The sequence below is a fragment of the Carcharhinus amblyrhynchos genome, chromosome 12, assembly GCF_965287045.1.
Source record: "Carcharhinus amblyrhynchos chromosome 12, sCarAmb.v2.hapA, whole genome shotgun sequence".
NCBI lineage: Eukaryota > Metazoa > Chordata > Chondrichthyes > Carcharhiniformes > Carcharhinidae > Carcharhinus > Carcharhinus amblyrhynchos.
In genome coordinates, this window is record NC_137335.1 from 75,843,583 (window position 1) to 75,870,581 (window position 26,999).

The 26,999-nt window shown below is 40.3% G+C and overlaps 1 protein-coding gene across 10 annotated transcripts in view; it reads right to left on the bottom strand.

Moving 5' to 3' along the window:
- Nucleotides 1-26,999, bottom strand: part of cep170aa (centrosomal protein 170Aa) — a 132,621-nt gene that overhangs the window by 65,037 nt on the left and 40,585 nt on the right. For 9 of the 10 annotated variants that reach the window (XM_080200749.1, XM_080200750.1, XM_080200746.1 and 6 more), the window contains 5 exons: nt 26,761-26,816; nt 26,476-26,611; nt 23,485-23,646; nt 20,504-20,980; nt 9,698-10,353 (listed from right to left, as the gene is read on the bottom strand). In XM_080200749.1, the coding sequence (XP_080056875.1) occupies nt 9,698-10,353; nt 20,504-20,980; nt 23,485-23,646; nt 26,476-26,611; nt 26,761-26,816 (1,487 nt within the window). The remainder of the gene's footprint in view (nt 1-9,697; nt 10,354-20,503; nt 20,981-23,484; nt 23,647-26,475; nt 26,612-26,760; nt 26,817-26,999) is intronic. The other variant, XM_080200743.1, reaches the window with a different exon arrangement.

Sequence of the window (26,999 nt, forward strand, 5' to 3'; positions counted from 1 at the left end):
CGAGCCTGCCCCGCCATTCAGTAAGATCATGGCTGATCTGTCACTGCTCAGTTCCACTTTCCCGCCCTCTCCCCATAACCCTTAATCCCCTCTCCTATCAAAAACCCGTCAACCCGCGTCTTAAAAATATTTAGCGAGGAAGCCTCCACCACTTCAACGGGCAGAGAATTCCAGAGATTCACCACCCTTTGAGTGAAGAAGTTCCTCCTCAACTCCGTTCTAAACCGCCCCCCTTTTATCTTGAGGCTGTGCCCCCTAGTCCTATTGTCTTTTTTGAGCGGGAAGAGTCTCTCCACCTCTATCCTATCCATCCCATTCATCATCTTATACGTCTCAATGAGATCTCCTCTCATTCTTCTAAACTCTAACGAGTACAAGCCTAGTTTATTCAGCCTCTCCTCATAGCTCAACCCCCTCAACTCCGGTATCAGCCTAGTAAACCTCCTCTGCACTCCCTCCAAGGCCAAAATATCTTTGCACAGGTGCGGCGCCCAAAACTGCACACAGTACTCCAGCTGCGGCCTCACCAATGCCCTATACAGCTGCAGCAAGACCTCCCTACTTTTATATTCAATCCCCCTCGCTATGAAGGCCAGCATCCCATTCGCCTTCCTGACCACCTGCTGCACCTGCAAGCTGGGTTTTTGCGACTCATGCACAAGGACCCCGAGGTCCCTCTGCACCGCCGCCTGCTGCAGTTTTTCGCCTCGTAAGTAATAGTCCTTCCTACCATTTTTCCTACCAAAGTGGACCACCTCACACTTGCCAACATTAAATTCCATTTGCCATTTCCTGGCCCATTCGCCCAGCCTATCTAGATCCTTCTGCAGACTCTCCACACCCTCCGCACAATTTGCCGTTCCCCCAATCTTGGTGTCATCAGCAAATTTCGACACTCTACACTCGGTTCCCTCCTCCAGATCATCTATATAAATGGTAAAAAGCTGAGGCCCCAGCACCGACCCCTGGGGCACTCCACTAGTCACCATCCGCCAATCCGAATAGCACCCGTTGACCCCCACTCTCTGCCTCCTATTTGACAACCAATCCTCTATCCACGCTAACACCCTACCCCCAACTCCATGTCCCTCGACCTTCTGCAATAACCTCTTGTGAGGCACTTTGTCAAACGCTTTCTGAAAATCTAGAAAGACCACATCCACCGGCTCTCCTCTATCCACCGCCCTAGACACATCCTCATAGAACTCCAGTAAATTTGTCAGACACGACTTCCCTTTAATGAAACCGTGCTGCGTCTGCTCTATCAAGCAATTCCCTTCAAGATGCCTCGCAATTTCCTCCTTAATGACAGATTCTAACATTTTACCTACCACAGATGTTAAACTAACCGGCCTATAATTCCCCGCCTTTTGCCTGGCACCCTTCTTAAACAACGGCGTAACATTAGCCGTTTTCCAATCATCCGGCACTTCCCCGGAATCCAGCGACGTTTGGAAAATAACCACCAAGGCATCCACTATCACCTCCGCCATTTCTTTCAGAACCCTCGGATGCATTCCATCCGGTCCTGGGGACTTGTCTACAATCAGCCCCTCCAGTCTGTCGAGCACCGCCTTTCTAGTAACAGTAATGTCATTAAGACCCTCCAGTCCTACCACCTTTCTATCGCTAACACCGGCAAATTATTCACGTCCTCCTCCGTGAAGACAGAAACAAAAAAGTTATTCAATACCTTAGCCATATCCCCATCCCCTACCACTAGGTCCCCTTTCTCATCCTCTAAAGGACCAACATTCACCCTAGCCAGCCTCTTCCTTTTTATATATTTATAAAAACTCTTGCTATCCTTTTTTATATTAAGCGCTAGCCCAGCTTCATAGTTTCTCCTACCCTTCCTTATCAACTTCTTTGTCAATCTTTGTTGACATTTAAACCTCTCCCAATCCTCTTCTCGCCCACTACTCTTAGCTACTCTAAGTTCCTCCGCTTTTAGTTTAACACTTTCCTTCACCTCCTTTGTTATCCACGGCTTATTACCTCTCCTCCTACTATCCTTTTTGACCATCGGAATAAATTTCCGTTGAGCACCAAGAAAGATCTCCTTAAAGATCCTCCACTGCTCCTTAACAGACCCTCCCTCCAACGCGCTCTCCCAGTCCACATTCGCCAATTCTTCTCTCATCCTACCGTATTTCCCTCTATTCAAACAAAGGACGCGTGTCCGGGAACCCACTTTCTCCTCCTCCATCTGCACCAGAAACTCCACCATACAATGATCACTCTCCCCAAGAGGATCCTTCACCACAAGGTCCCTAATTCTACCCGCTTCATTACATAGCACCAGATCCAAGATAGCTCGCTCCCTCGTCGGCTCCAACACACACTGTTCGAGGAAACTATCCCGGCAGCATTCCAAGAACTCTTCCTCGAGCCCCCCACGTCCAACATGGGTTGACCAATCAATATGCAGATTGAAATCCCCCATAACTACGGCCGTCCCATTCCTGCACGCTGCACTTATTTGCGCGTTAACAGCCCGCCCCATCTCCAGATCATTATTCGGGGGCCTACAGACGACACCCACCAGCGTCTTCCTCCCTTTGCTGTTCCTAATCTCTACCCACAACGATTCCACCCTCTGCTCCTTGGCTCCAATATCATCCCTTGCTACCACCCTGATGCTATCCTTAATCAGCAGAGCTACGCCCCCCTCTTTTCCCTCCTGTCTATCCTTCCTAAACACTTGATAGCCCTGTACATTCAGCTCCCAGTCCCTGTCACCCTGCAGCCACGTCTCTGTAATGGCCACCAGATCGTATCCATTTGTGTCGATCTGCGCCATCAGCTCATCCACTTTATTCCGAATGCTTCGTGCATTCAGATAAAGTGCTTTCATCCCAGCCTTCACCTGGACCCTATTTGCCGCAACGCCAACAACTATACTCACGCCCCCTACTCCCTTTATTATTGGGACATCCTCGGCCTCTTCCCTTACATGTACACTCTCCTTAACTTTAGACCTCGTAAGGTCACCTACCCTCACACCCTCCCCCCCCATAATTAGTTTAAAGCCCTGTCTACAGTCCTCTTTACTCGATTCGCCAGCACTCTGGTCCCAGCACGGTTCAGACCAACCCCATCCCTCCCGAACAGGTCCCACCTACCCCAATACTGGTGCCAATGCCCCATAAATTCAAACCCATTCCTCCCACACCAATCCCTGAGCCACCCATTCACTTCCTTAATCCTGTCAACCCTATGCCCATCTGCACACGGTTCAGGCAGTAGCCCAGAGATAACCACCTTGTCGGTTCTACTTTTTAATTCCATTCCAAGCTTTTCATACTCCCTCCCCAGATCCTCAGTCTGCATTTTGCTTACGTCGCCGGCACCCACATGTACCACAACAACCGGATTCTCACCCTCCCACTCCAGGTTCCTCTGCAGCCCAGCTGCGACATCCCGTACCCGAGCACCAGGCAGACAACACACCCTTCTGTGCACTTTGTCATTGTGACAAAGGACAGTGTCAATACCCTTCACCCCACTATCCCCAATAACTACTACGTTCCTTTTCCTTTTCTCTTTGCCTATGTCCTGCTGCAGCACTGTACCGTGTGCAGCTTGCTCACCAACCTCACCTGCCTCGTTCTCGTCCAACTTGGAAGCAAGAACCTCAAACCTGTTATGCAGATTAAGAGGCTGAGGCCTCCGCTCCTCACCCCCCTTCCTCTTCCCAGTAGCCCCCTCTTGTCCCTGACCCTTAGAGTTAGCCAGTCTAGGGGGGGTGGATGTCACTTGCACCCCATTGACAATGGCACCCTCTCTCCCCTTGATGAGCCTCAGTGTCTGTAGCTCAGAGGCCAGCTCATTTACCCTGAGCTGGAGCTCCTCCAGCAATCCTCCAGATCTGCTCACAGTATTCTAAATGTGGTTTAACTGATGTTTAAAGTTTAACATAATTTGTCTGCTTTTCACTCCGCCACACAACTGAATCTTTAAAAACTTAAACTTGTTTTTATTGTCTTATTAATTTGTTCCTTTGTAAAGTTTAATTCATGAGGGAAAGTACATTGGCATTTCTGCATCTGAAACAAAACTAGCCAATACAATTACTAAGCACACATTTTTGAAGGAAGCCTGGAAATGCAAAAAAGTACATGACAAACCAAAGAATGGTAAGTAAAAAAGAGATTTCACCAATTCTTGTAGCAAGTTTCTGATTAAAATCTGAATTGGCAAGACACCAACAGGAAAAATTGAAGTGATGGCTTAAAAAGAAGTAGGTTCCTACTGCACAAAGTTACAAAAAAGGTCCTTTGAAAATAGGAGGCAAGGTTTTTTGACAATTGGTAAGTGTATTATTATTTGCTGGATGAAAGACAAAGGGAAGAAGGGAAATGAAAACAGGCCCGATAAGTTTGATTAGGGCCACATAGTTACATGCTAGTTGGAATGTTGCCATGCTGTAACTTAATTGCATGTATTACACTGTGAAAACTATCAGCAATCTTATTAGTCATGATGTGGCGATGCCAGTATTGGACTGGATTGGGCACAGTAAGAAGTCTCTCAACACCACGTTAAAGTCCAACAGACTCACCTGATGAAGGAGCAGCGCTCCAAAAGCTCATGATTCCTAATAACCTGTTATTCATATTAGTAACTAAGTATTAATTTAGTGAAAGCAAAATATATAGTAAGGACCAGAGATGTGCAAATTAAAATGATGTGGCTGGTCAAAGAGAAGTTATAAACATTTCAAATAGGCCCTTAGTAAAGCTGGTTAATACTGGGCAAGCCAAAAGAACATAATCAAACCCAAAGCCTGAAGAAAGGAAACAATCAAAATAACAATTCCAGCCTGCCAAATAACTTCATGTACCATTTTTTCAACTTTCACAAAATGAGTTAGAATTGGAGGATATGCTCCTAAAGCAGCTGCAAAATTTCTGCCTTTTTTCGTTTTGTGGAAAATACCAGAAATGGGATCTTAAATTCTATATCATTATCAACTATTGGATGGCATTATGAAGGAAAAAAATGTTACTATTGATATGGTTTTAACTAGTACTCAAGTAATTTGATCATTCATTTGTACTTGATAAAGAACATAAATGGTAAAATATTCGTCAAGGAAATTTCAACCTCCCAAAATATACACTGTCACATGAATAGGTGTGGAGTGGGGCGCTAACCCAAACAGACTGAGGATCTCACCATACAGAAGATGTAATCCTACTGAATAAGTTTTTAACCTTGACTTGAAAACATTTTAAATCTTTCGAAGGAAAAAAACAAGCAGCTCCAAATACAGCTAGAGCACCAATTGTAGGAAGGAACTGACTTGTGCCATGGAAAAGTGAGGAAGCTAATATCAGAAATAATCTAAAACTATTGGTGATTGTTTTAACTTTCACTTAGACATGAATTATGGCCAGTAGAGGAAGGTCATCTTGTGCACTGCAGTATTAGAATTTACAAGCCAAGGCAAAGATTCTTCACATATGCATGCAAATGCCATCAAGCAGCAGTTCTGCACCATAGCAAACCCCCACCCTGACTTAATGTGTGGCCATTGCATCAGCAGAAATCAATCCAAGCTTTTTCAAGTAAATTACTGCAAACTGAAAAACAACACCATACAGTCTATCCACTCAGCTAAAATATAGTCTGAAATAGCTTTCTTTACACAATTATAAAAGAAAACAGCTATTGAGATCACAGTAAATTTGCAATCTACATTGTAAAAGGAACAGTTCACATAAAATAACTTCTCTTCAGAGAATACCCAGGGAGTGGTATGTTAAATTTCAAATCTGCGTTCCTTAGAGAAATGAAGCTATGGTTTAAACTACAAATGAAAATAATGTGAAAATACTTTGTGATATCATATGTTAGCAATAATTACCTACCAGCACCAGTTAAAAAAAAAATCAACTATAACTCCAAAGCCTTTTATTTAAATATACCGTGAGTAAATTTGGAGGCGGCTCCAGGCACAACCACGTGACCCTCAAAGGATCGCTCTTTAAAGGAGCCACATTATCACACCACGCAAAGGGTTTTTGAAAAAAATATGGATAACACCAAAAAGTTTTAAGCTGAATTATAAAGAAGCCTTTAATGATTTCCTTGCTATAGAATGATGTGGTGCTGATATGAGGGAAGAAAAGATTTGGGTACACTCCCAAGTTGAGACCCTACAAACGTGAGTAGAGAGAATATTTGAGTTACACTGCTACAAATTTGGTATCCTACAAGTAAAGTGATCACTGTCCCTGTGGTGGCCGTACACTACATTGCATTAAGCTGATCTTTCTCTACACCCTTGTTATGACTGTAACACTACATTCTGCATTCTCTCGTTTCCTGTTCTATGAAGTGTATGCTTTGTCTGTATAGTGTGCAAGAAACAATACTTTTCACTATGTTAATATATGACAATGATAAATCAAATCAGGTAACCCACCTGTTAGCAGGGGATCAAAGTTTCAGGTTGATGGCATATGTTAAAACAAGTAAAAATTACATTGGTAACAGGTTATAATTACATACAGAGCAATAGCAAAAGCGATTGGGGGATGGGGCAAAGTACAAAGGGAAGGAAGATGTGAGATGAGGTGGAAAGTAGGAGTGATTAAAAGTCAAAAGAATGATAGTGCAAGGCAAAATGGGGTGGTGCACGACAAGTCAATAAATAAAGGAAGGGTCTAAAAAAGATACAGATGGCAACAGCATAATCATTACCAGCACATGCAGCCCAAAGGGGGCAGTGATTATAAACAGTCAATCATCTCTTTTACCCCATCAGACCCCACCTTTTCTTTCATTCATCCACTCCCTTCCATCCTTCCCCTGCTATTGTATGTATTTAAAAGCTATTATAATTATACACTTCCATTTCTGCCATCTGGAATGCATTGGTTGAGAGGGGGAAAATCAGATTCGATATTTTGAAGAGTAAGACAGACATTGTAGGACCTTGGGAAAAGGGCAAGGGTGTGGCATTAATTAACTACCTCTATCAAAGGACTAAATATCTGATGGGCCAAGTGGCCTCCTCCTGTTCTGCATCATTTTATGATTCTATGAACTGAAGCACTAACTTGGTTCTGCTCTCCACATATGCTGGCTGACCTGAGTATTTCCAATATTTTTGTTTTTATACTTAATTGATTCGGAATGCTGAGGCGCATCCTATGTTCATGAAAGGTGCTACATAACTCCAATTTATATCGTGTTATGTTTCTGATGTCAGTTTAGAAATTGGCAAATACATTAAACTCAATTTCACAACTTGATTTGATATTTAGTGCACTCTACTACAACACCCAGCATTGAGAAGGTGTATGTCCACCTTCAAGCAATGATGACATAGATGATCAGCTTTAATTTAGGCTATCATGAGTACTTCTGGGGAAGCAAACACTGACCTGGATAATTTTGTGCCAGTGATTACACAAATACATCATTGAAAAAACATTTTTTGGCTATACAAAACAACATCGGCAGTGGCCAAATGGAAATGTATGATGCTCTGCACTGTGGGAAAGTCAGCAAGTTTATTGAATCATTTTGGTCAGTAAGAACATAAGAACACAAGAAATAGGAGCAGGAGTAGGCCATCCAGCCTTTCAAGCCTGCCCCGCCATTTAACAACACTGTAGAGCCATTCTCTCTCCCCTTAATAATTCATGGGTGATCTCCTCGATCAAGCTGTGGAGACCACATATCACCACACATGCATAAAAAATGAGGCTATGCTATGCTGATTTTGGGATAGATATTTTGTATTGTATAACTGTCTTCATGAATGAAGCGTACACAGTCACTGGTTCCTTGCTTTAGGCAGACTTGTACTGTCTTGGCCAAGTTTTATGTGCCTGGCTGAACATATCCACTGTGTAACAAATGCTATGAATGGCATCTTAAAAATACACGCTGTCCTCCTTGGCCAAGTCCATTTCTAGTAAAGTAGTTTCCATATTCCTCAAAAATCTTAAATGCAACAAGCAGTTTGTCATTCACTGGACACAAGCAATTTCAGCTCCATTTGTGTTAGATAAACAGTCAACAATTTGTTAGCAAGTGCCTAACCTTTCTACCGAATTAGCCATTCATACAAATTGACTTCATTAGCATTCAACCCATGTATTTGTGCCATAATTTATATCACATGAATTGGACTGTAACAAATAACAATGCAAAAACAACTTGCGTTTATATAGTATTTCATAAAGGCATATTTAAGTAAAAATAGACTACCATCTAAATTCCTATGTCTTTGGAATGTTATGAATCCCAACATTACAAACAGAGTGTTGTTATGAATGACTAAAGATCTACAAAAACTTTAAAATTTGCAAATCTCATTAGAAGGTTAGATTGGTTGTGCTGGGAAAATGAAATAGCATTTCTAATACGTTTCATATCATAATCTGAAAGAAATGCTACATGACATCTGTGCTCTGAAATAATGTTTAATTTAATTACAAATATAATTCTACCTTTTGGATCATAAAAAAACTGATTCAGTGGTGGAAAATTTGAGGTTTTTAGCCCTATTAACAAAATATTCCCTTCTCAAACAACTCTCAATTGAGGAAACAAGTTAATGAAAATATTCTGCTGTCGGGACTGATATTTTTATGCTTACGTAGCTTCTGGAAAACGAGACGAGAACTTCTCATTGTGAATATTTTCCTCACTTACCTCTTGCTAACTAAATCCTCATCAATGCTTGCTATTCCACAGAGGTCACTTTTCTTGACTGCTTATTCTCTGGGAAGAGTGACCTTCTAATTATTAGCATGATAAAACCATACAAGTCAGGGAACTGTTTAATCAGTGTTAAGTTGCTTAAGGAAGCTCGTTTGCTGGAGAAGCTCATGGTCTTAAAGAGATGACGGCAACTTGAGTACATAATTGGCTAAGAGATTAGCAGTGAACAGACATTTCTCTGTCTGGAGAGAAGTGTGCAGTGAAAGAACAAATAGGGAGAAATTGTTTCCTCTGGCAAATCAGTTGGTAAGCAGAAATCTTGGATCTAAAATATCAGAACAACTCGAACGAAACTGAGCAAAATATTTCCACAGAGGATTGTTGAGATCTGGAATGTACTCCCTGAAAGATTAATGCAATTAGGTTCTACAGGAACACATACTTGAAGAAAACAAATTTGCAAGGTCCTGAGGAAGAGCTGAGGAATGGAACTAGTTGGGTATTTCTTCCAAAAAAACCAGCATTTGTATGATGGCCTCTAACTATGAATTTAACAATTCTGAGAACATCAACTGTTATGTCTTGTGAAAAAGTAGAAACAGAAATATTAAAAGAAAATTGCAAGTATGAGTAATTGGAAAGGTTAGACGTAAGGTGACAATGCAATCTAGTGAGAACAGAAAAATTCTCAAATAGGCTAGTGATGGGGCTTTGTTTATTATATTTGGAGTCAGAGATTCTAAGACTCACAACAATGTTTCCTTTGCCTTGCTATTCTGAGAAAATGATAAGTAGTAGCTCAAGTGTAAAAAGGACAATTAAGTTGGAAAACACGTTACAATTACTATCTTATACTAATTTTTAGATCTGATTATTGGATGTACCAGAATAATTGCTTAGTAAACAGCAAATAATTTCAAGTTTTTCTAATGCTCAGATCTTAGTAACAAACAAACAGAAATGTGTTCCTCAAAATCATTTACTGGATACAATATGCATTCTAGGCTCTTACCGTGTCAATCATTCGACGAGCTTCAGCTTCTTCTGTATTGGAATTTTCAAGTTCAATGGTGTATGTTCCTTTATCACTTTGATCATCATCATTTTCCTTGGTGGCCGATGGTGAAATCATTTGTTGTTCCAGCTGTTGACTATAGTTCTGCCTGTGCCCAGGACTAGCAGAACTTCTTAGCTGTGTTGTTTGAACAGATGCTAAAGGAACTGATGGTTCATCAGATTTTTGTTTTTGTAAATGTTTGGTTTGATGAAGTTCATGTACACTATGTGATGATTTCGCATGAGGAGGACTTGGCTGCCATGTTAAAGAAGTTGTCTTCAATTCAGCTGTGCTGCCTTTTGACCTGTCTGGTTTTGCAGGTGGAACTGGATGAGGACTTTCTTGGGGTAGAGCTGCTGCAATTTGTGTAAAAGAATAGGATCGCCGCTTGCGTGGATTATCTTCATCAAAGAACTCTATCATAAAGGCAGTCCTACTCATTGAAGGAAGCTCATGGGCTTTTTCTGAAGCTGCAGTCTTCTGATGATGAAGCCTCTGTTGTTCTGCACGATACATCCTCAATTGATCTTCAAGTGCAGCATGTTTGTGAGCACGCCTTTGGCCATTTCCATTTTCAGTATCACTTTGTGTTCCATCGTCATGTTTGCTTCCTAAACAAGAAACAAGGCAGAAAATAATTTCTAAAAGTGTTTAGAAATACCTGCTTGAGCTTTACGTTTGATGAAAGACGGCCGTGGCAAGACAACATTTAGCAATTCCTTCAAATATACAACGTTAGATTTGATGTGTGCTGCAGTGATGGTCACAAACAATACGTAATACAGCTCAAACAAAAAACCTTTAAATAAGTGAACAATGACTTGGGGTCAGAACTGAGTTGCTATTATTCTCCAAACACTTGCTTTTGCCCAAGTAGCAAATGGAGTTGCTGTCCTATTGCAGATGAGCCAGGAAGTACAGCTGTGCTATTCTTGTTTTGTTTAAATGTTTACCAAGCTAACTTTCTTTGTAAAAAAAAGACCACGTATTCCAGCAAAATATACATATTTCTTGCTACATGTTACTTACTACAATAAAAATTATGTTTATAAAGGGAGAGGTGGCAATTTGAACACAAATGAAAATGAAGTTCACCAAATACTTTTGTTGCCCATGACAATGCAGTTTTAAGAAATCCCAATAGTAATTGTTTAAAATGTTCTCCTCTGCCCAACACTAATATTTCCATGACTCTACTAAGAATGATAACTCAGCAGTTAATGAAAATAAGAAATAGAAATAAAACTATTCAATAAGCACTGAAGTCTACAGACTCTCTCATCATTTTGAAAAAAAGGTGACAGCCAGGAGACATTTCTTTAAAAAAGGTGGGGAAAACAAGGAGCTGGATTTAAATAAAAAGAGTTGAGATGAACAAATAAATAGCACAAGAACGGAAAATAAATAAATCTAATTACTGGTTCAAAAGGACCCAAATAGATAGGACACAGTAAACAAGTTAATTGTTTTATTTATATAGGGTTGGGGAGTGGAGAATGGCTTTTATTTGGTCCCATGATCAATCTTTTTATGAAGATGCAGTGATCCTCATTCAACAACATACGAAAATGTTAAGTCCAACCGTTCAGCATTGTATGACATTCTCAAAGTTCTGGAGGAACGTCCTTGACCCAAAATGTTAACTCCCAGTGCTGGGTCTGCTAAATATTTCCAGTATTTCAATTTTTAATTCAACAAGTATGGTCAAATTTTAGCAATTCAAAGAGTGGGAGTTCTTCCAGATATCAGACACACAATATCTAATTGCGTATTAATTTAATAAAATAGATTTGGAGTTTGTGTAGTAAATTAATAATCCAATTTAATTCGTGCATGCAATAACTGTTGTCTTAAGCTTACCCTTCAAACACTGGCCATGCACTCTTGTCCTGCCGCTCTAAATATTCTTTTGGGTTAGCTTCATCTATCTTATGTTCTTTGGTAAGCCTCCCTAGAGGCCCTTGTTTCTCTGTTTGAGACTACTTGGAGTATCACATGTTTTCTCAAAGCTAGAATTGGGGAAATAGCATTTTGCAAAAATGCACATATGTTTCATAATTGAAACACAGGGCGATTCTTCCATCCCGACCCACAACTCTTCTGGCAGGTCGGAGTGGGAGACGTGCGTTGCCGGCCTCGTTCTGGGATTTGTACACGCACCTGGAATGCATGCACATCTCCCAGAGCTGGAGAACAGTCAGAGTCCAGACCATGCTGGAAACCGACAGGAAGACAGGTAAGTCACTTGATTCTTTTTTTAATTTTAAATATATTTTACATTGCGTTATTGGGAACTTGCCAGGCCTGAATGAATCTCCCACTCTGCCACGCGTACATCATTCCAGAGGAGTTTACAGTAGCTCCCCATGTTCAGCAAACTACTGGAAAAGGGACGCAATTGGGGATTGAGTGGTGGTTGGGGGCCTGGTTGAGGGATGGGGCCTAGGGGTGATCCCACTGCCACTCTGCATAGCAATTGGTCTGGGAATTGGGGGGGGGGGGGGGGGGGGGGGGGTGGTTGGCGTCAGTGCTGGGAATTGCTGTGGGGACCACGATCAGGCCATGGGGAGTGGGAATTGAGAGGCAGCAGGCAGCACTGCGAGTGTCCTGGGCTGGCCAGCAAATGGGGAAACTGAGATTGGGACCACTGCATATGCGCAGAGTTCCAGAACTGTCAGGCTCTGGCATGAATAAGCCATTCCCTCACCCCACAAAACAGGGTTTTTAAATGAGATTCACAATTGCGATCCCTGCAGTGCACAGAGTGGGGAGGTTCGTGTGTGAAGGTGAACTGAGAAAACAGTTGTGTTCTGGAACAGTTTTCCTACCAATTCAGCACTTCTGGGAAAATCGCCCAGTTATTTGAGTGCATCCTCCATGGGTTATATCAGCTGTGTTGCCGCACCGCCCCCCCCCTCCATATTGTCTATTCACACCAGCGCACACCCCATTGGCCATACCAACTGTGCACCCCCAATGTCCATTCATACTAATGCACACTACTGGCCATACCAACCTGTGTCACCGCACCCCACCCCCCCAAAACAACATACAACAATAACAAAAAACCTGTCCAAACAGTAAAAGAAAAGCAGCCTCCTAATGGAAATAGGAATTATATACTCAGCTTCCATCTTTAGAAAATATAAAATTTCTGTTGGGTTAAATTTATCCTTTAGCAAAGGGACTTGAGCACTGAAATTATGCCCTGGGATACATGTGGATGAGCTCCACCATACTAGCAGAGAAAGCAACAGAGAAAAGGTTAAATAACCATGGCAAGCATTCATATACCAGTATACTCATGTGCAATTTTGGAGTCGTTTTGTGCTTAAATGCTCTCACCATCTGCCTCATCACATTAATATTTAACCAATAATTTTTCAAAAAAGAGCTGGTGTCAAATGCAACGCTTTTCAACTCAACTATGGGTGACCACCTTCCTAACTTTAAGAAGCAAGCATAGAATTCTTGCAGGTTGAAGCAAGAAAAATGGTTGTTCTAACTGGATCCTTTAGTGAAAGGAGTAAAGGGAATATGTTTCAGAATCCTGAATGTACAATTATTGGATATTAATGTTCATTAATGAAGTTGATTCTAGATTCAACTTTTGGTCTTGCAAACCAGCCCACCCAAGTTCCTTAAATTAGCTGCCACAGACACCAGTGGTTATGTTTTTCCTCCATAAATCTTTTTTGTTCCCTTTTCCATCTATTGTTAGGAACAATATGTAACCAAGTGCAATTTATATTTATGTTTGTTTATTACAAAAGGCGGAACATGGTTTCAGTTTCATTTAGTTCTTTTGTCAGCTGGAGGGCTACCAAGCAAAAAGGTCAAGTTTTCTGGAATTGCTCGTATTCACACATTCTTAACACATTTACTTTCTCGCAAGAAATCTTGCAAAGCTGCTGGGGAACTAAGTTTAGAAAATTTGTGTGTTTACCCTACAGTTGAAGTAATAGTGAGTTTAGAGTCCAGATTTGGGTGCTTCAAGGAGAGGTACCAGTATTTTTTTTCACTTTTATGGAACATGAACATCTCTAACAGGCCTCCATTTCAGAAGGCATTTAGAATCAACCACATTGCTGTGGGGTTGGAGTCACATATCGGCCAGAAAAAGTAAGGATGGCAGATTTCCTTCCCTAAGGGATATTATTGAACCAGCTGGATTTTACAACAATCGACAATGGTTATTGCAGTCTGCTATGGCAGGATTTGAACCCATGTCTCCAGATCTTGTCTCTGGATCACTAGTCCAGTAACAACATTACTACACCACTACCTCCCCAATTGGAGGAAAACATCGAGTGAATGCTAAGAAATCTGCTGGAAGAAAGCCTTCTGCAACTGGGCCAGCCAAGCAAGAAGCCTTGGTGTGAAGACAATGGTAGAGCTTCACTGGGTTTTTGTGTCACTGTATTGCTGGGATTAAAGGGATGTCCGTCTTTGTGGAACAGTTCAGAACAAGAGGTCATAGGTATAAAGAGAGAGGAAGTAGTTTCAAAACTGTGATGAGGATTGTGAATCTGTGGAATTCTCTGCCCCAGAGTGTAGTGGAGGCAGAATCAATCAACATATTCAAAAAAAAAAGATACGTTTCTGATGAAAAGCGGGATAAAGAGCTATGAGGAGCAGGCAGGAAAGTAGAATTTAGACCAGGATAAAATCAGCCATGATCATATTAAATGACAGTGAGCTGGAAGGGCCGAATTACCTACTGCTGCTCCTAATTCCTATGTTGTTAGAGTTTGAATCATTTTCATATACTTGTAATGAGATCCTTCAACTGTCTTGTGTAATAGAGTTAATGTTTCCCTGTTAAAACTGTATTACGATGAAGTTCATCAGTAAATGCCTGTGAATTCTGTACCCTTTTTCCACGGTTTCTTTAAAAAGTTAGGATCTATCAAACCAGGTTTCACTCTAGGATCTGCCTTGTTCAGTATCAGCATCAGCTGGGATCGCAAAACTATTAATAAAAGAGTTCCAAAACAAACTCTACTGGTGAAACTTGAAGGAAAGGTTTGGTCATTTAAGTATAGGGTGTTCCATTTTTCATGTTTTGATAATAGTTGATGGGATAAGGAGCTTTTCATTTTAATTAAATGGGAACAATACAAGGTAAGGAGAAATGAACTTGGAATGAAATCCTTCAGTTCCACTACTAATAGTTCTTTACCTGTTGCAAATGTCAGGACCATTGCTCTCTTTTTTCACTAGGTGCATTAAGTTTGTCTTGTAGGATTTTTTTCCAAAAAAAGGACCTAATTTTGAAATCTAAATTTTTCCTTATTTTGCACCATGTTAATGATTAAGATTTGTTACCTATTTTGAACATTTCACCATATGCCTGGGATATCTTTAAGGAAACCTAGGAAATTGTTCCTATGAAGAGTTGTCACCTGATATGTTAAATCTTGTTTCTCTCTGCAGATGTTGAAAATTTCCAACATGTTCTGTTTTTATTTAATGTAAATCAAATTGCAATTTTCTAAGTCTACATCATAAGTTAGGAAAGAGATGAATTACCTCAGCACTTCCTGTTTCTAACTAGGAAGGCCTTGTGACATGCTGTTTTGTCTCAACATTTTTGGCCTACACTTAATGAAAAATTACTCACTCTCAAGCAGTTCCTCATTCAATATTAGAAGGATGAGTATAATTTTTTGTTAAAGATGATACAAGACTTCTGCATTTACGACAATCAAGAGTGTTCTCTAGCCAATGAAGATCTGAGAGAATGGATGCTGGTTTTAAAATATTTTTGACAAATATTGTGTTATTCTGGAAAGAAGGTTGTGTAACTTATTTAATCAAGTTGGGAAAAGGTTAATGGACACCACTAGTCTAGAAGAATTGAGTCATGAAAAGGAATGAAGATGCTAAATGCATGCATTTGTAGTGAAACCATGATTGTTTTCTTTAATGAAGTAAATAGGCTAGGTTTAAAAGTGTGCATAAGGAGGTACACAGGGACCTTTTTTCTCCCAGCTGTTAAATTTCAATTAATCAGGAGCTTTTACAACAGACAAACATATGAATTAAAGGTAATCTAGGGAAGGTTATTCAACTTATTTGACTTGAAAGTGGGGGCCCAAAAGGAAAACATGAAAGACGTTTACATTTTGAAAAAGTGGAGTTCAGGAAGTCCTGAGGACAATGGAAGGGGAAAAGAATGTACAAGGAGAGATGCTGAGAGAGGAAGATCTCCTAGAACAACTCTGGACTGGGAGGAGGAAAAGTTTGAGTCAGCCATCCAATCTCCAGAAAAGCCTTGGGCTGCAAAAAGCAGTCTTGTTCTGAAATTCAAGAATTTCAACAACAGCATGGAAGTTTGTTTGAGAGATCATGAGGTATATTTTATTAAAGCTACAGCAGCTTTACTGGATTTTTACAGTTAAACATCTACAAAGGAATGTTGCTTGGCAGGTGTTTATTTGTGGATCTACCAATTATGGAGGAATGTTTTAAGATTAATTTTAACTGTATAACTGTAAACTTAAATTCTCTTTTTTCTTAATGCATTTTTAGTTTTTAAATACCCAAGTGTTATTGGACTAGTTTTCTTTTTCAGAATTGCAAAAAAAGGTATGGCTCGTAAATCAAGTTCCCTCTGAGATTTGATTTGCTCAGTAACTAACATCTGCTGTGGTCATAACAGGTGTCACAAGGTACTCAAAAGATAGAATTTCCACCAAGCAGCTCAACTGTGTTCTGACATTTTTGATATTTATATGTACCTAGTTATATTGGAATATTTTGAACCCAAGCTACCTGCTTCAATTTGTGGACAACCAAACCATAGAAACTAAACTTTGAATTTTAACAATGTCAATTAATTATTGTGTTATGGTATTGTGTTATGGTATATAGTAAGAAGTCTCAACACCAAGTTAAAGTCCAACAGGTTTATTTGGCACTAGCTCTGAGTCTCAGGCTCCTTCATCAGTTGAGTAAGGACTTGTGTTCACAAAAAGCAAATACAGACACAAACTCGATTTACAAGATAATGGGCTGGAATGCAAGTCTTTATAGATAATCAAGTCTTAAAAGATACAAACTAAGTGGAGAGAGGGCCAAGCATAGGTTAAGGACGTATGTATTGTCCTGGCTGGAGACAGTTAGCGAGCTTTTGCAAGCCCAGGCAAGTCGTGGGGGTTTACAGATAGTGTGACATGAACCCAAGATCCCAACTGAGGCCGTCCTCGTGTGCAGGACTTGGCTATCAGTTTCTGCTCAGCGATTCTGTGTTACTGTGTGTCATAACGACAATGGATGAATGGACGCCGTTAGACAACCACCAGGTAGAAGTGTTCCCTTCCAGTCAGGGAACACTTCAGCAGAACTTCAGGTCAGTGTTTTCCAAGGCAGCCATCACAACACACGGCAACACAGAACTGCTGAGCAGAAACTGATAGCCAAGTTCCGCACACGAGGACGGCTTCAACTGGGATCGCGTTCATGTCACACTATCTGTAACCCCCACGACTTGCCTGGACTTGCAAAATCTCACTAACTGTCCTGGCTGGAGACAATACATACCTCTGACCTGCGCTTGGCCCTCCCTCCACTCACATTGTCTGTACCTTTAAGGTTTGATCATCTGTAAAGACTTGCATTCCAACCATTATCTTGTAAATGGAGTCTGTGTCTGTATATGCCCAATTTGTGAACACAAGTCCTCACTCAGCCCGAGGCTCTGCAAGCTAGTGCCAGATAAATCTATTGGACTTTAACCAGATGTTGTGAGACTTCTTAATGTGCTTGCCCAGTCCAATGCCAGCATCTCCACATCATATCTATACACCCATGATATTTTATAATCAACTAGCTTTCAAAACATCTTTTAAAATATGTCTTTAAAAGAAATAGAACATTACAGCACAGTACAGGCTCTTCAGCCCTCAATGTTGTGCCAAGCTATGTCCAATCCCAAGATCAAGCTATCCCACTCCCTACAATTCTGGTGTGTTCCATGTGCCTATCCAATAGCTGCTTGAAAGTTCCTAAAGTGTCCGACTCTACTATCACAGCAGGCAGTCTATTCCACACCCCAACCACAGTGAAGAATCTACCTCGGACATCCCTCCTATATGTCCCACCATGAACCTTACAGTTATGCCCCCTAGTCACCTGAGGAAATAGTCTCTGCATGTCCACTCTATCAATCTCCCTCATCATCTTATAAACCGCTATTAAGTCGCTTCTCATCCTCCTCTGCTCAAGAGAAAAGCCCCAGCTTTCTCAACCTTTCCTCATAAGACTTGCCCTCCAAACCGGGCAGCATCCTGGTAAATCTCCTCTGCACTCTCTCCAATGCTTCCACATTCTTCTTATAGTGAGGTGACCAGAACTGAACACAATATCCCAAATGTGGTCTCACCAACATCCAGTATAGTTGCAGCATAACCGCACAGCTCTTAAGCTCAAACCCCCTGTTAATAAATGCTAACACACTACAAGCCTTCTTCATGGCTCTATAAACTTGAGTGGCAACCTTCAGAGATCTGTGGATATGAACCCCATGATCGCTGTTCCTCCACATTCCTCAGAACCCTGCCATTGACCCTGTAATCTGCATTCAAGTTTGTCCTACCAAAATTAATCACCTCACACTTAGAGTTAAACGCCATCTGCCACTTTTTGGCCTAGCTCTGCATCCTATCAATGTCTCTTTGCAGCCTGCAACAGCCCTCCACCTCATCCACTACTCCACCAATCTTGGTGTCATCAGCAAATTTACTAACCCACCCTTTAGCCCCCTCTTTCAAGTTATTAATAAAAATCACAAATAGCAGAGGACCCAGCACTGACCCCTGTGGTACACCGCTGGTTACTGGCCTCCAGTCTGAAAATTTTCCCTCCACTGCCACCCTGTCTACGAAACAGCCAGTTACTTATCCAGTCAGCCAAGCTTCCTTCTATCCCACACATCCTTATCTTCTTCACGAGAATCAACATTATATTATTAAAGTTGGTCATGAATCGGATTAGTCAGTGTTCTTACATTGAAACCAAACATATTTAAATGATTTAATGCACTAGATTAACGGCACCAGAATAGTAATCCTGTTAGTACAAACCACTTGATGGACACAGAAAGGAATGATGTTAGGCAAGTAAAATAAAATGAACATCCATTTACTGGAGAACTTGGTAGTCTTTTCAAAATTCACAAGTTAGGAAGCAATAAACCAATCTTTCAAAAATTTAATGACTTGTATTTAAATAATGCTTTCAATTTAGAAAACTGCTGCAAACTACTGAAAGACAATCAGCTAAAATCGGAAGCCAAAGAAAAATCCATCAAGAGGGGGCAACAAAAATCTTGTGATTATAAATTGGATCAGGAAAGGGAGAAATCAAAGGGTTTAAGGAAAAGAATTCCAGACCCATGGGTCTTTATAGTGTGAAGGCACAGATTCCAATATTGGGGCCACTATAAAAGGTGAATGTTCCTTTAACTCTTCCTTTTGTACAAAGAGTTCTGAGTTGCTCTTTAGCTGGAAAACGTTGCTAAAATGGTGTGGAGGCCATGAATGAATTAAAACAATTTGGGAAGTAAACAGTATGCACAGTGGTGAAGGGTTAACGGTATTTGGCATGGGATAGGACAAACGTAGCAGTGTTTCAACTGAGATGAAGTTTACACAGCATTGAAGATGAGAGGTGAACCAAGAGAACTCTGCCCATTCATCGCTTAACTACTGCGAAGAATAAGTCAATGGTTCAACAGCCAATGGCCACAGGCAAGAGATGTTAAGGAGGTTGTAGTAGATGATCTTTAATATGGTGAAAATGTTGGACTGGAAGCTCAGTTTGGCATTAAGTAGAATGCTGAGGCTGCAAACAGTCTGATTCAATTTGAGACAGTCACTGGGGAAAGTGATGAGAACAATGGAAGGCTACAGGGCTGGGGGAGGCAATGCTATGAAGTTTGTGGCAGGACAGAAGACAACGACTCAGTCTTCCTGGAGGAAACTATGATTCATTCAAAACTTAAGATCAGATAAGCAGTTGACAACATAGTGGATGCAGTGAGGCAGCTGGTGGAGAGAGGGAGTGTGGAGTGCAGTCATTTTACATGTTGACATTTATCCCATCTCTGCGGTATTACTAATGGGCAACATGTAGAGGAAAAGGAGGAAGACAACAAGTTTAGACCTTTGGGGAACTCGAGTTAGTTAATTATGCAGGAATGGAAAGAAAAGTCATGACAGGAAATATTCTGCATTGAATGAACATGTAAGATTGAAGTCAAATAATGGCAGTTCCATTGAGCTAGACAATGTAAAAACAATATTGGAAGAGGGTGATGTAGCTGCATTTATCAAAGGCTACAGTGAGTTAGAGGATACAGGCAGGAAAGGCACCAATCACAGAGAATATAATTTGCAACTTTGAATAGCGACAACGTAATGTTGTAATTGTGGTTTTGGAGAGTTTGGAGACAATTAAATGGATGGTTTCAATTCAGTGAGAAAAGTTCGTGAACTTCACATTTATGGTTTGAGGTGAGAGTTTAGGGGATATGAAAAAGGGGCTAAATACAACAGGTGATAGAGACAGAAGTTTGGGTTATCTTAGCTCTAGGATGATTGGTAGCTGGCAGTTTTAGAAGTGAGTAATGAGGCCCAATAGCACTTTACGTAGTGGCCCAGTCAGATATGATGGGTGGTCAAATCAGACATCAAAATTAACAGATAACTTTTGCAAAAGGCTACACAACAGATTTTTGGTAACTACTAAGAATTTTACCTTTTAATCGTCTCATCTGAACCGTGAGGTCACTTTTTATGCTTTTGCAATCATCATCCACTGATTCCCGTCTCATTCTAGGGGGATCATTTTGTGCCAACCAATCGGCCACTTTACTTTCTGCTGCTATCATTGCAGCTTGGAGTCCAGACAACTCTTTGGTAGCTGGAGGAGATTTTTTCTGCTTGTGACGCTGGTCAGGAGTGAATTTGGTGACATGATCTTTGATTGTCACTTTGCCTGGAGTATGATCATCAAATTCAATTGTAAACGAAGCATGTCCTTGAACGACTGCACGAGAGGCTTCTGTATCCTTTGTAGGAATTTCATGAATTGAACTTTCCATTGATAGAGCAGACTGATGAAACTCTTTAGTCGGGATTTCAAAATAGCTTGGCTCTCTACAGAATGGATAAATTATTTCCTCTCCCAAGTCTTTGCCATCATTTTCAGGCTTACTAATATCCTTGGCATCTTCTGTAAAAACATTAGGATAGTGACATTCACTTTCTTAACAGCTAAAGTCAAAGAAATCTACAACATTTAAATCTTCCTGGCACTAGCTGTCAAATACATTTCTTTCAAATCTGCACCATTCCCCCACAGAGAGTCAGAAGTGACAACATTAATACTGTTCAAGATTTGACTGAAGCAGCAACTGCTGATGTATAAATTGCAAACAAAAACTCAATTCTTTACTTTTCAGTGGAATTATGCCCATGCAGCTTTCTTCAGCCTTTAGTCATGGAATTTCTTGTCAACTGTCTCAATTCAAAACCAAATACAAATTTATCCAAGATCCAATTTCTATTAATTAAATGTAGTACAAAATCTTGCATTAATTAGAAGCTATCATAATAATGTAGCAACCTAATCTTGTAACATGCTACATTACACGCTGACCCTAGTAATTCCTCACATGAATTCCTTGTTTCAAATGGGTGGCTCCAATGGAAGACTAGCACTTTGAGGAGGGAAACAAAAACACAATAACCTTTTTCAAAGTTTTATTTTGTAGCGGTGATGCAAGCATAGGGGGTGAGAGGGGGAATACATGTAGCGGTTGCGGCAAATCAACAATGCAATATGGAGTTGAATATCAAGTAAAAACAGGAAGTGCTGCGAAAACACAGAAGGCCTGACAGCATCTGTTTTTTTTATTCCAATTCAATCCAATCAAGTCCACTTTAGAGTCTCAACAAGTTGAGACATTCGCGATCCAAGCTGACAAGACAGGGCTCTCACCACCTGTCTTGGGCTTGATCTACATGATCCAAGCTGATTGGAGCAGGCATAGCTCCTCCTCCAAGGCTTGATCTCATTTGCATCTTAGCCAAAAGGCCGAGATGCCACTTTTAAAAATTACTTCAAATGAAGCTTAAGTGTAACCTGATGACTTCAACCATGTACAGCATGTCGATACTATACTTGATCTTAGCCAAAAGGCCAAGCATCTGCGGAAACAAGTTGAATGTTCGCACCCCAAATTTCTTTCCTTGAACTATTTGTTGGCGGATGTGACAAGTCTGTGACATCATTACAATTCCTGAATATCCTTCAGAAAGTCTATAGATAATGGTTCAGTTGAAAATTATTTCACTCACAGCATATCTCTTGTAAAAACAACAGAAATATACATTCTATCACTGTTGCTGCTGAGACTTAGTACAGTACAAAGTCTGACAACACCAGGTTTAAGTCCAACCGATTTAATTGATAGTAAACTCACAAGCTTTCGAGGTTTCCCTCTTCTTCAGGTGACTGGAGAGTTCTGGCCTCAGAGAGCATATAAAGCACAGACAGTTTAGATTACTGATTAGAATGCGAATCTTTACACTTAACCTGCTGTTTAAGTCCTAAAGTGGCTGACAATGTGAGTAGAAGGAGCACTGATCACAGGTTAAAGAGATGTGTATTGTCTCCAGACTGCACAGTAAGTGAGCTTTTGCAAACCCAGGCAAGTCACGGGGGTTACAGATAGTGCGACATGAACCCAAGATCCCTGTTGAGACCGTCCTCATGTGTGCGGAACTTGGCTATCAGTCTCTGCTCAGCGACTCTGCACTGTCGTGTGTCGTGAAGGCCACCTTGGAGAATGCTTACCCGAAGGTCAGAGGCTGAATGCCCACGACCACTGAACTGTTCGCCAACAGGAAGGGAACAGTCTTGCCTGGTGATTGTCGAGCGATGTTCATTCATCCGTTGTCGTAGCGTCTGCATGGTCTTCCCAATGTACCATGCTTTGGGACATCCTTTCTTGCAATGTAAGGTGGACAACGTCTACCTGATATTACTTGCAACTTGGCCAACATTGTCTACTGGATACGTTGCGAGAAAGGATGTCCCAAAGCATGGTACATTGGGGAGACCATGCAGACACTACGACAACAGATGAACGAACATCGCTCGACAATCACCAGGCAAGACTGTTCCCTTCCTGTTGGCGAACACTTCAGTGGTCGTGGGCATTCAGCCTGACCTTCGGGTAAGCATTCTCCAAGGCGGCCTTCATGACACAAGACAGCACAGAGTCGCTGAGCAGAGACTGATAGCCAAGTTCCGCACACGAGGACTGTCTCAACAGGGATCTTGGGTTCACGTCGCACTGTAACCCCCGTGACTTGCCTGGGTTTGCAAAACCTCACTTACTGTACTGTCTGGAAACAATACACATCTCTTTAACCTGTGATCAGTGCTCCTTCCACTCACATTGTCAGCCACTTTAGGACTTGAACAGCAGGTTAGGTGTAAAGATTCACATTCTAATCAGTAATCTGTAAACTGTCTGTGCTTTATCTGCTCTGTCTGAAGCCAGAACTCTCCATTCACCTGAAGAAGAGGGAAACCGCGAAAGCTTGTGAGTTTACTATCAAGTAAATCGGCTGGACTTAAACTTGGTGTTGTCAGACTTTTTACTGTGTTTACCCCCAGTCCAACGCCGGCATATCCACATCATGAGAGTTAGTATGGCAGAGACTCACCTTTTGGACTCCCACCTCCTGTAGCACTGCTTTCCACCTTTACAGTCCCGGGCTTGGGATCTTGCTTGCTTGAATTTTCATCATCTGCATCATCTTCACCCCACCAAGCAGGCTGTCCATATAGAGGGGTACCACGAGCTACAGGCATAGCAGAAATATCTACTGGATGCCAGGGGAAAGAAAGAAATCCAGGAATATTAGTTCTCAAGAACCATGTCTGCCACCAAAAAGTACAAATGTAAATGTTTTAATGAATTTGCAGAAAAACAGTTTAAAATTATAGGAATATCATTCGGTATGAATTACACAAAAAACACATTCCCTTTGTGATTATATTCACTGCAAATATGTTTATTATTATACTGACTAAATCTGTACTCCCTTGCTGATTACCAGGGACTGTTTTATACTTAGAGGTACTAAAATCTCATATGACAATTAAGAACACACAACCCCATCACACAAGCAAATAATTGAACTTCTGTAATGTATTTTGAAGAGTTCAACATTGACAAAAGTTTGTTCAAACTTGTATTTGCCATCCTGTGCAAATTGAAAAGCATTACATCATTCAGCTGGCTGCTTACAGCCCCGTGGCTGAAAAAGCTTTAGGCAGCTGACTTATGAAATTCTAGCTCATAGCTACAACATTTCAGAATATGAAGATTCTCTTTATTATTGTAAATATTCTGCTAGTTAAAATTAGGACCTTGTGCCGATTACACAATTAAGCACAGTTTGAATGAGAAAACAATCAGAAAATTTAAATGGTGAATAAAGGGAAAGAAATGCAAGAAAATTTTTTAAAATGTTATTTAAAAGGATAGAATATTTTAAAAGAACTAATGAAAAATAGGAAGTTTAAGTAACTGCACTGCATTTCAATTCTAAAAACAAACGGTGCTAGCTACTGAATGTATATGGAGAAGCTGACGTTATTGTCCTTAGAACACAGGAGCAAAGAAGAAATTTGATAGAATAATTTAAAACCAGGAAGAGTTTAACACAAAATACATAAGGGGAAACTGTTTCCAACGGTAAAAAGGTCAATAACCGGAGACTGCAAATTGGTGACTGGCAAAAGAACCGTAGGTGAAAAGAGGAAAAGCCTATTGGCTCCTTGTGTAGTTAGGATATGGATGGCATTACCTAACAGGTTGGTTCTTGGCCTTTTGGCTCAGACCAAGCATCAGATCAAGCCCAAGACAATGCCTTATCTTGTCAGCATGGATTTTGTTTTGTCTCTCTTAGGGGGATCATGAATTAGACTCAGTTGGGTTTTGAATTTGTTTTTTGGAGCAAGCAAGGAATGGAATTGGGTTTGCCTGGTCCATTCTGAGCATTGGCTTTTTACTTTTAAGGGATGGAGGTTGAGAAAAAAACAGATTGGTACATATAGATTCAATAGCAGCCTTTGAAAGGGAATAGGACAAATATCTAGAGGAGGAATATTTGCAGGGATACTGTGAAAGAGTGGTACTTTAAAAGGGCTGGTACATATTTGATGGTATGAATGGTCTCTGTTCTGTGCTGGAATATTATTTGAAGATCATAGTTCTTAGCTTTATAGTGTGAACATCCACTATGCAGAGCGTACGGACAGGTGCAGATAATAAGCAGCTGCTTGCGGAAAAAAACCAAAAATTGATGCATCTGATGGCAGCATCTTTAAGGTTTTATTTAAATCCCAGGAAGTGATTTCAAAGATGTAATTTAGCCTCAGAATTCAGATGTTTTAAGCCACTCCAGATCTGCAAATCTTTCTTTTAATTAAAACTTAACTAGATTAATAAGTTTGAATACGTTTAGGCAATTCAGTTCATAATTCTCTAGGTATAGACATCCCACAGAAATTGAAGAGAAGGTTGCATATTTTTGGTCGGCATCATAAAGGATGATTTGTGACATATATTCTGCATTATTAGCTGAATTTTATATTGCATAATATAATTACGATTTTGTGTTTTCAAAATAGATCAATTAAAGCTAGTTGTGAACTACAAAAACCAGCAACCCTGATAACAATTAGTAACAAAACTAGTAACCTGAAACAAATGCTTTTCAAAAACAACTCAAAGGATAAGCTGCAGTCTTCAATACCACCTCCCCCCACTCTTCTCACACAAGAAATCAATTCCATGTACGCTTTTTCCATATTTCCATCCCCCTCTCTGACCAATGCCTTAGCCTAAGCCTATTCTACATAACTTCAATTTCACTTCTAATTAAACCAGTGTTTGTGAACTTCTGTTTACTAATTAGTGAAACAGGTCTGACCAGCCTTTCCATAACATAGCAAAGTTTTTCCAAGCCACATACCAGGAGCAAAAAGCACAATTTGACAGCCACTGCTTACTCAACTGATAACACCTGCACAACAAATACATTTGAATTACTTTACAGGTGTGAGGATATCAATAGTTTTTACATACAGCTAATTTCTGAAAGTTCGAGACAGAACAAATGTACTTTTCTATTGAATGAGAAATAACATGTAATTTCACTGTATACACTAAAATTTAAAAAAAATTGCCAGAAATTCTAACATTTGGACCTCACAGCTGAGATAGTGAATTGTGTAATTTCAATTTGGTTGAAGTCACATTCAGCTGCAATGTTCTGGTTTAATTAATTTTATTAACTCAATTAATTCATTATGGAATCCATTACCACAGATCATAATGGAAGACTGGGATAATTATAAAGAAATACAAGAGCTAAATTGGTTCAAAACTAGCAGAGTTGCATTTACTTCCTTACTATACAAAGTATTTTCTCACTTATTTCTGGTTTCTGAAAATGGGTGGTAATGCAGCAGAGTGAATTGACTGCGTAGGCAGAGCCCTTTAATAATCAACAGATGAAATAGCAGATGCAAGAGCACAACATGTAGCTAACAGGAGAAGTACAAAATATATTTAATACACCAATGTTTAAGTGACTAAAGATGTATAGTTATTGTAAAAATTAAACTTATTCAATAATAATTACCTGATGCTTTATGCATTTCTGCTACATCAGCCAGTAATTCAACTTTGGCCTCCACTGAGCTGTCGGGTACCTCCTTTGATCCCTCAGCTTCTGGAGGTTTCTGCGGTAACTGCAATTGACTTGTAAACTTTTCATGCTAAAAACAAGATTTAATTATTTCTGAAAATTCTACTTTAGGATACAGGTTAAAAACAAATGTATTAACAGCCCAGTAACAAAAAATAAGTACAAAATATATTATACTATTTCACTAGTCAGTTTTCAAGCAATCTTTGTTAGCCTTACCTTGAGTGCTTCCTCTGGGACTCGCAGTTCCCCTCTCGCTACAGTAAACAAATTGGTATGTAAGGCATGTTAAGGAAAGGAAGAAGAAAACAAGGGCCTTGCGAACTAAAATATATTTAAGCAGCGAAACATAACTATCAAATTTTATGATTGTTGCTGGAGAACTTGTCATGGGGAAATCAACTGATGACAATCACCAAATATGCCATCATTCTAAATGACCATTCTGATGGTCTGCC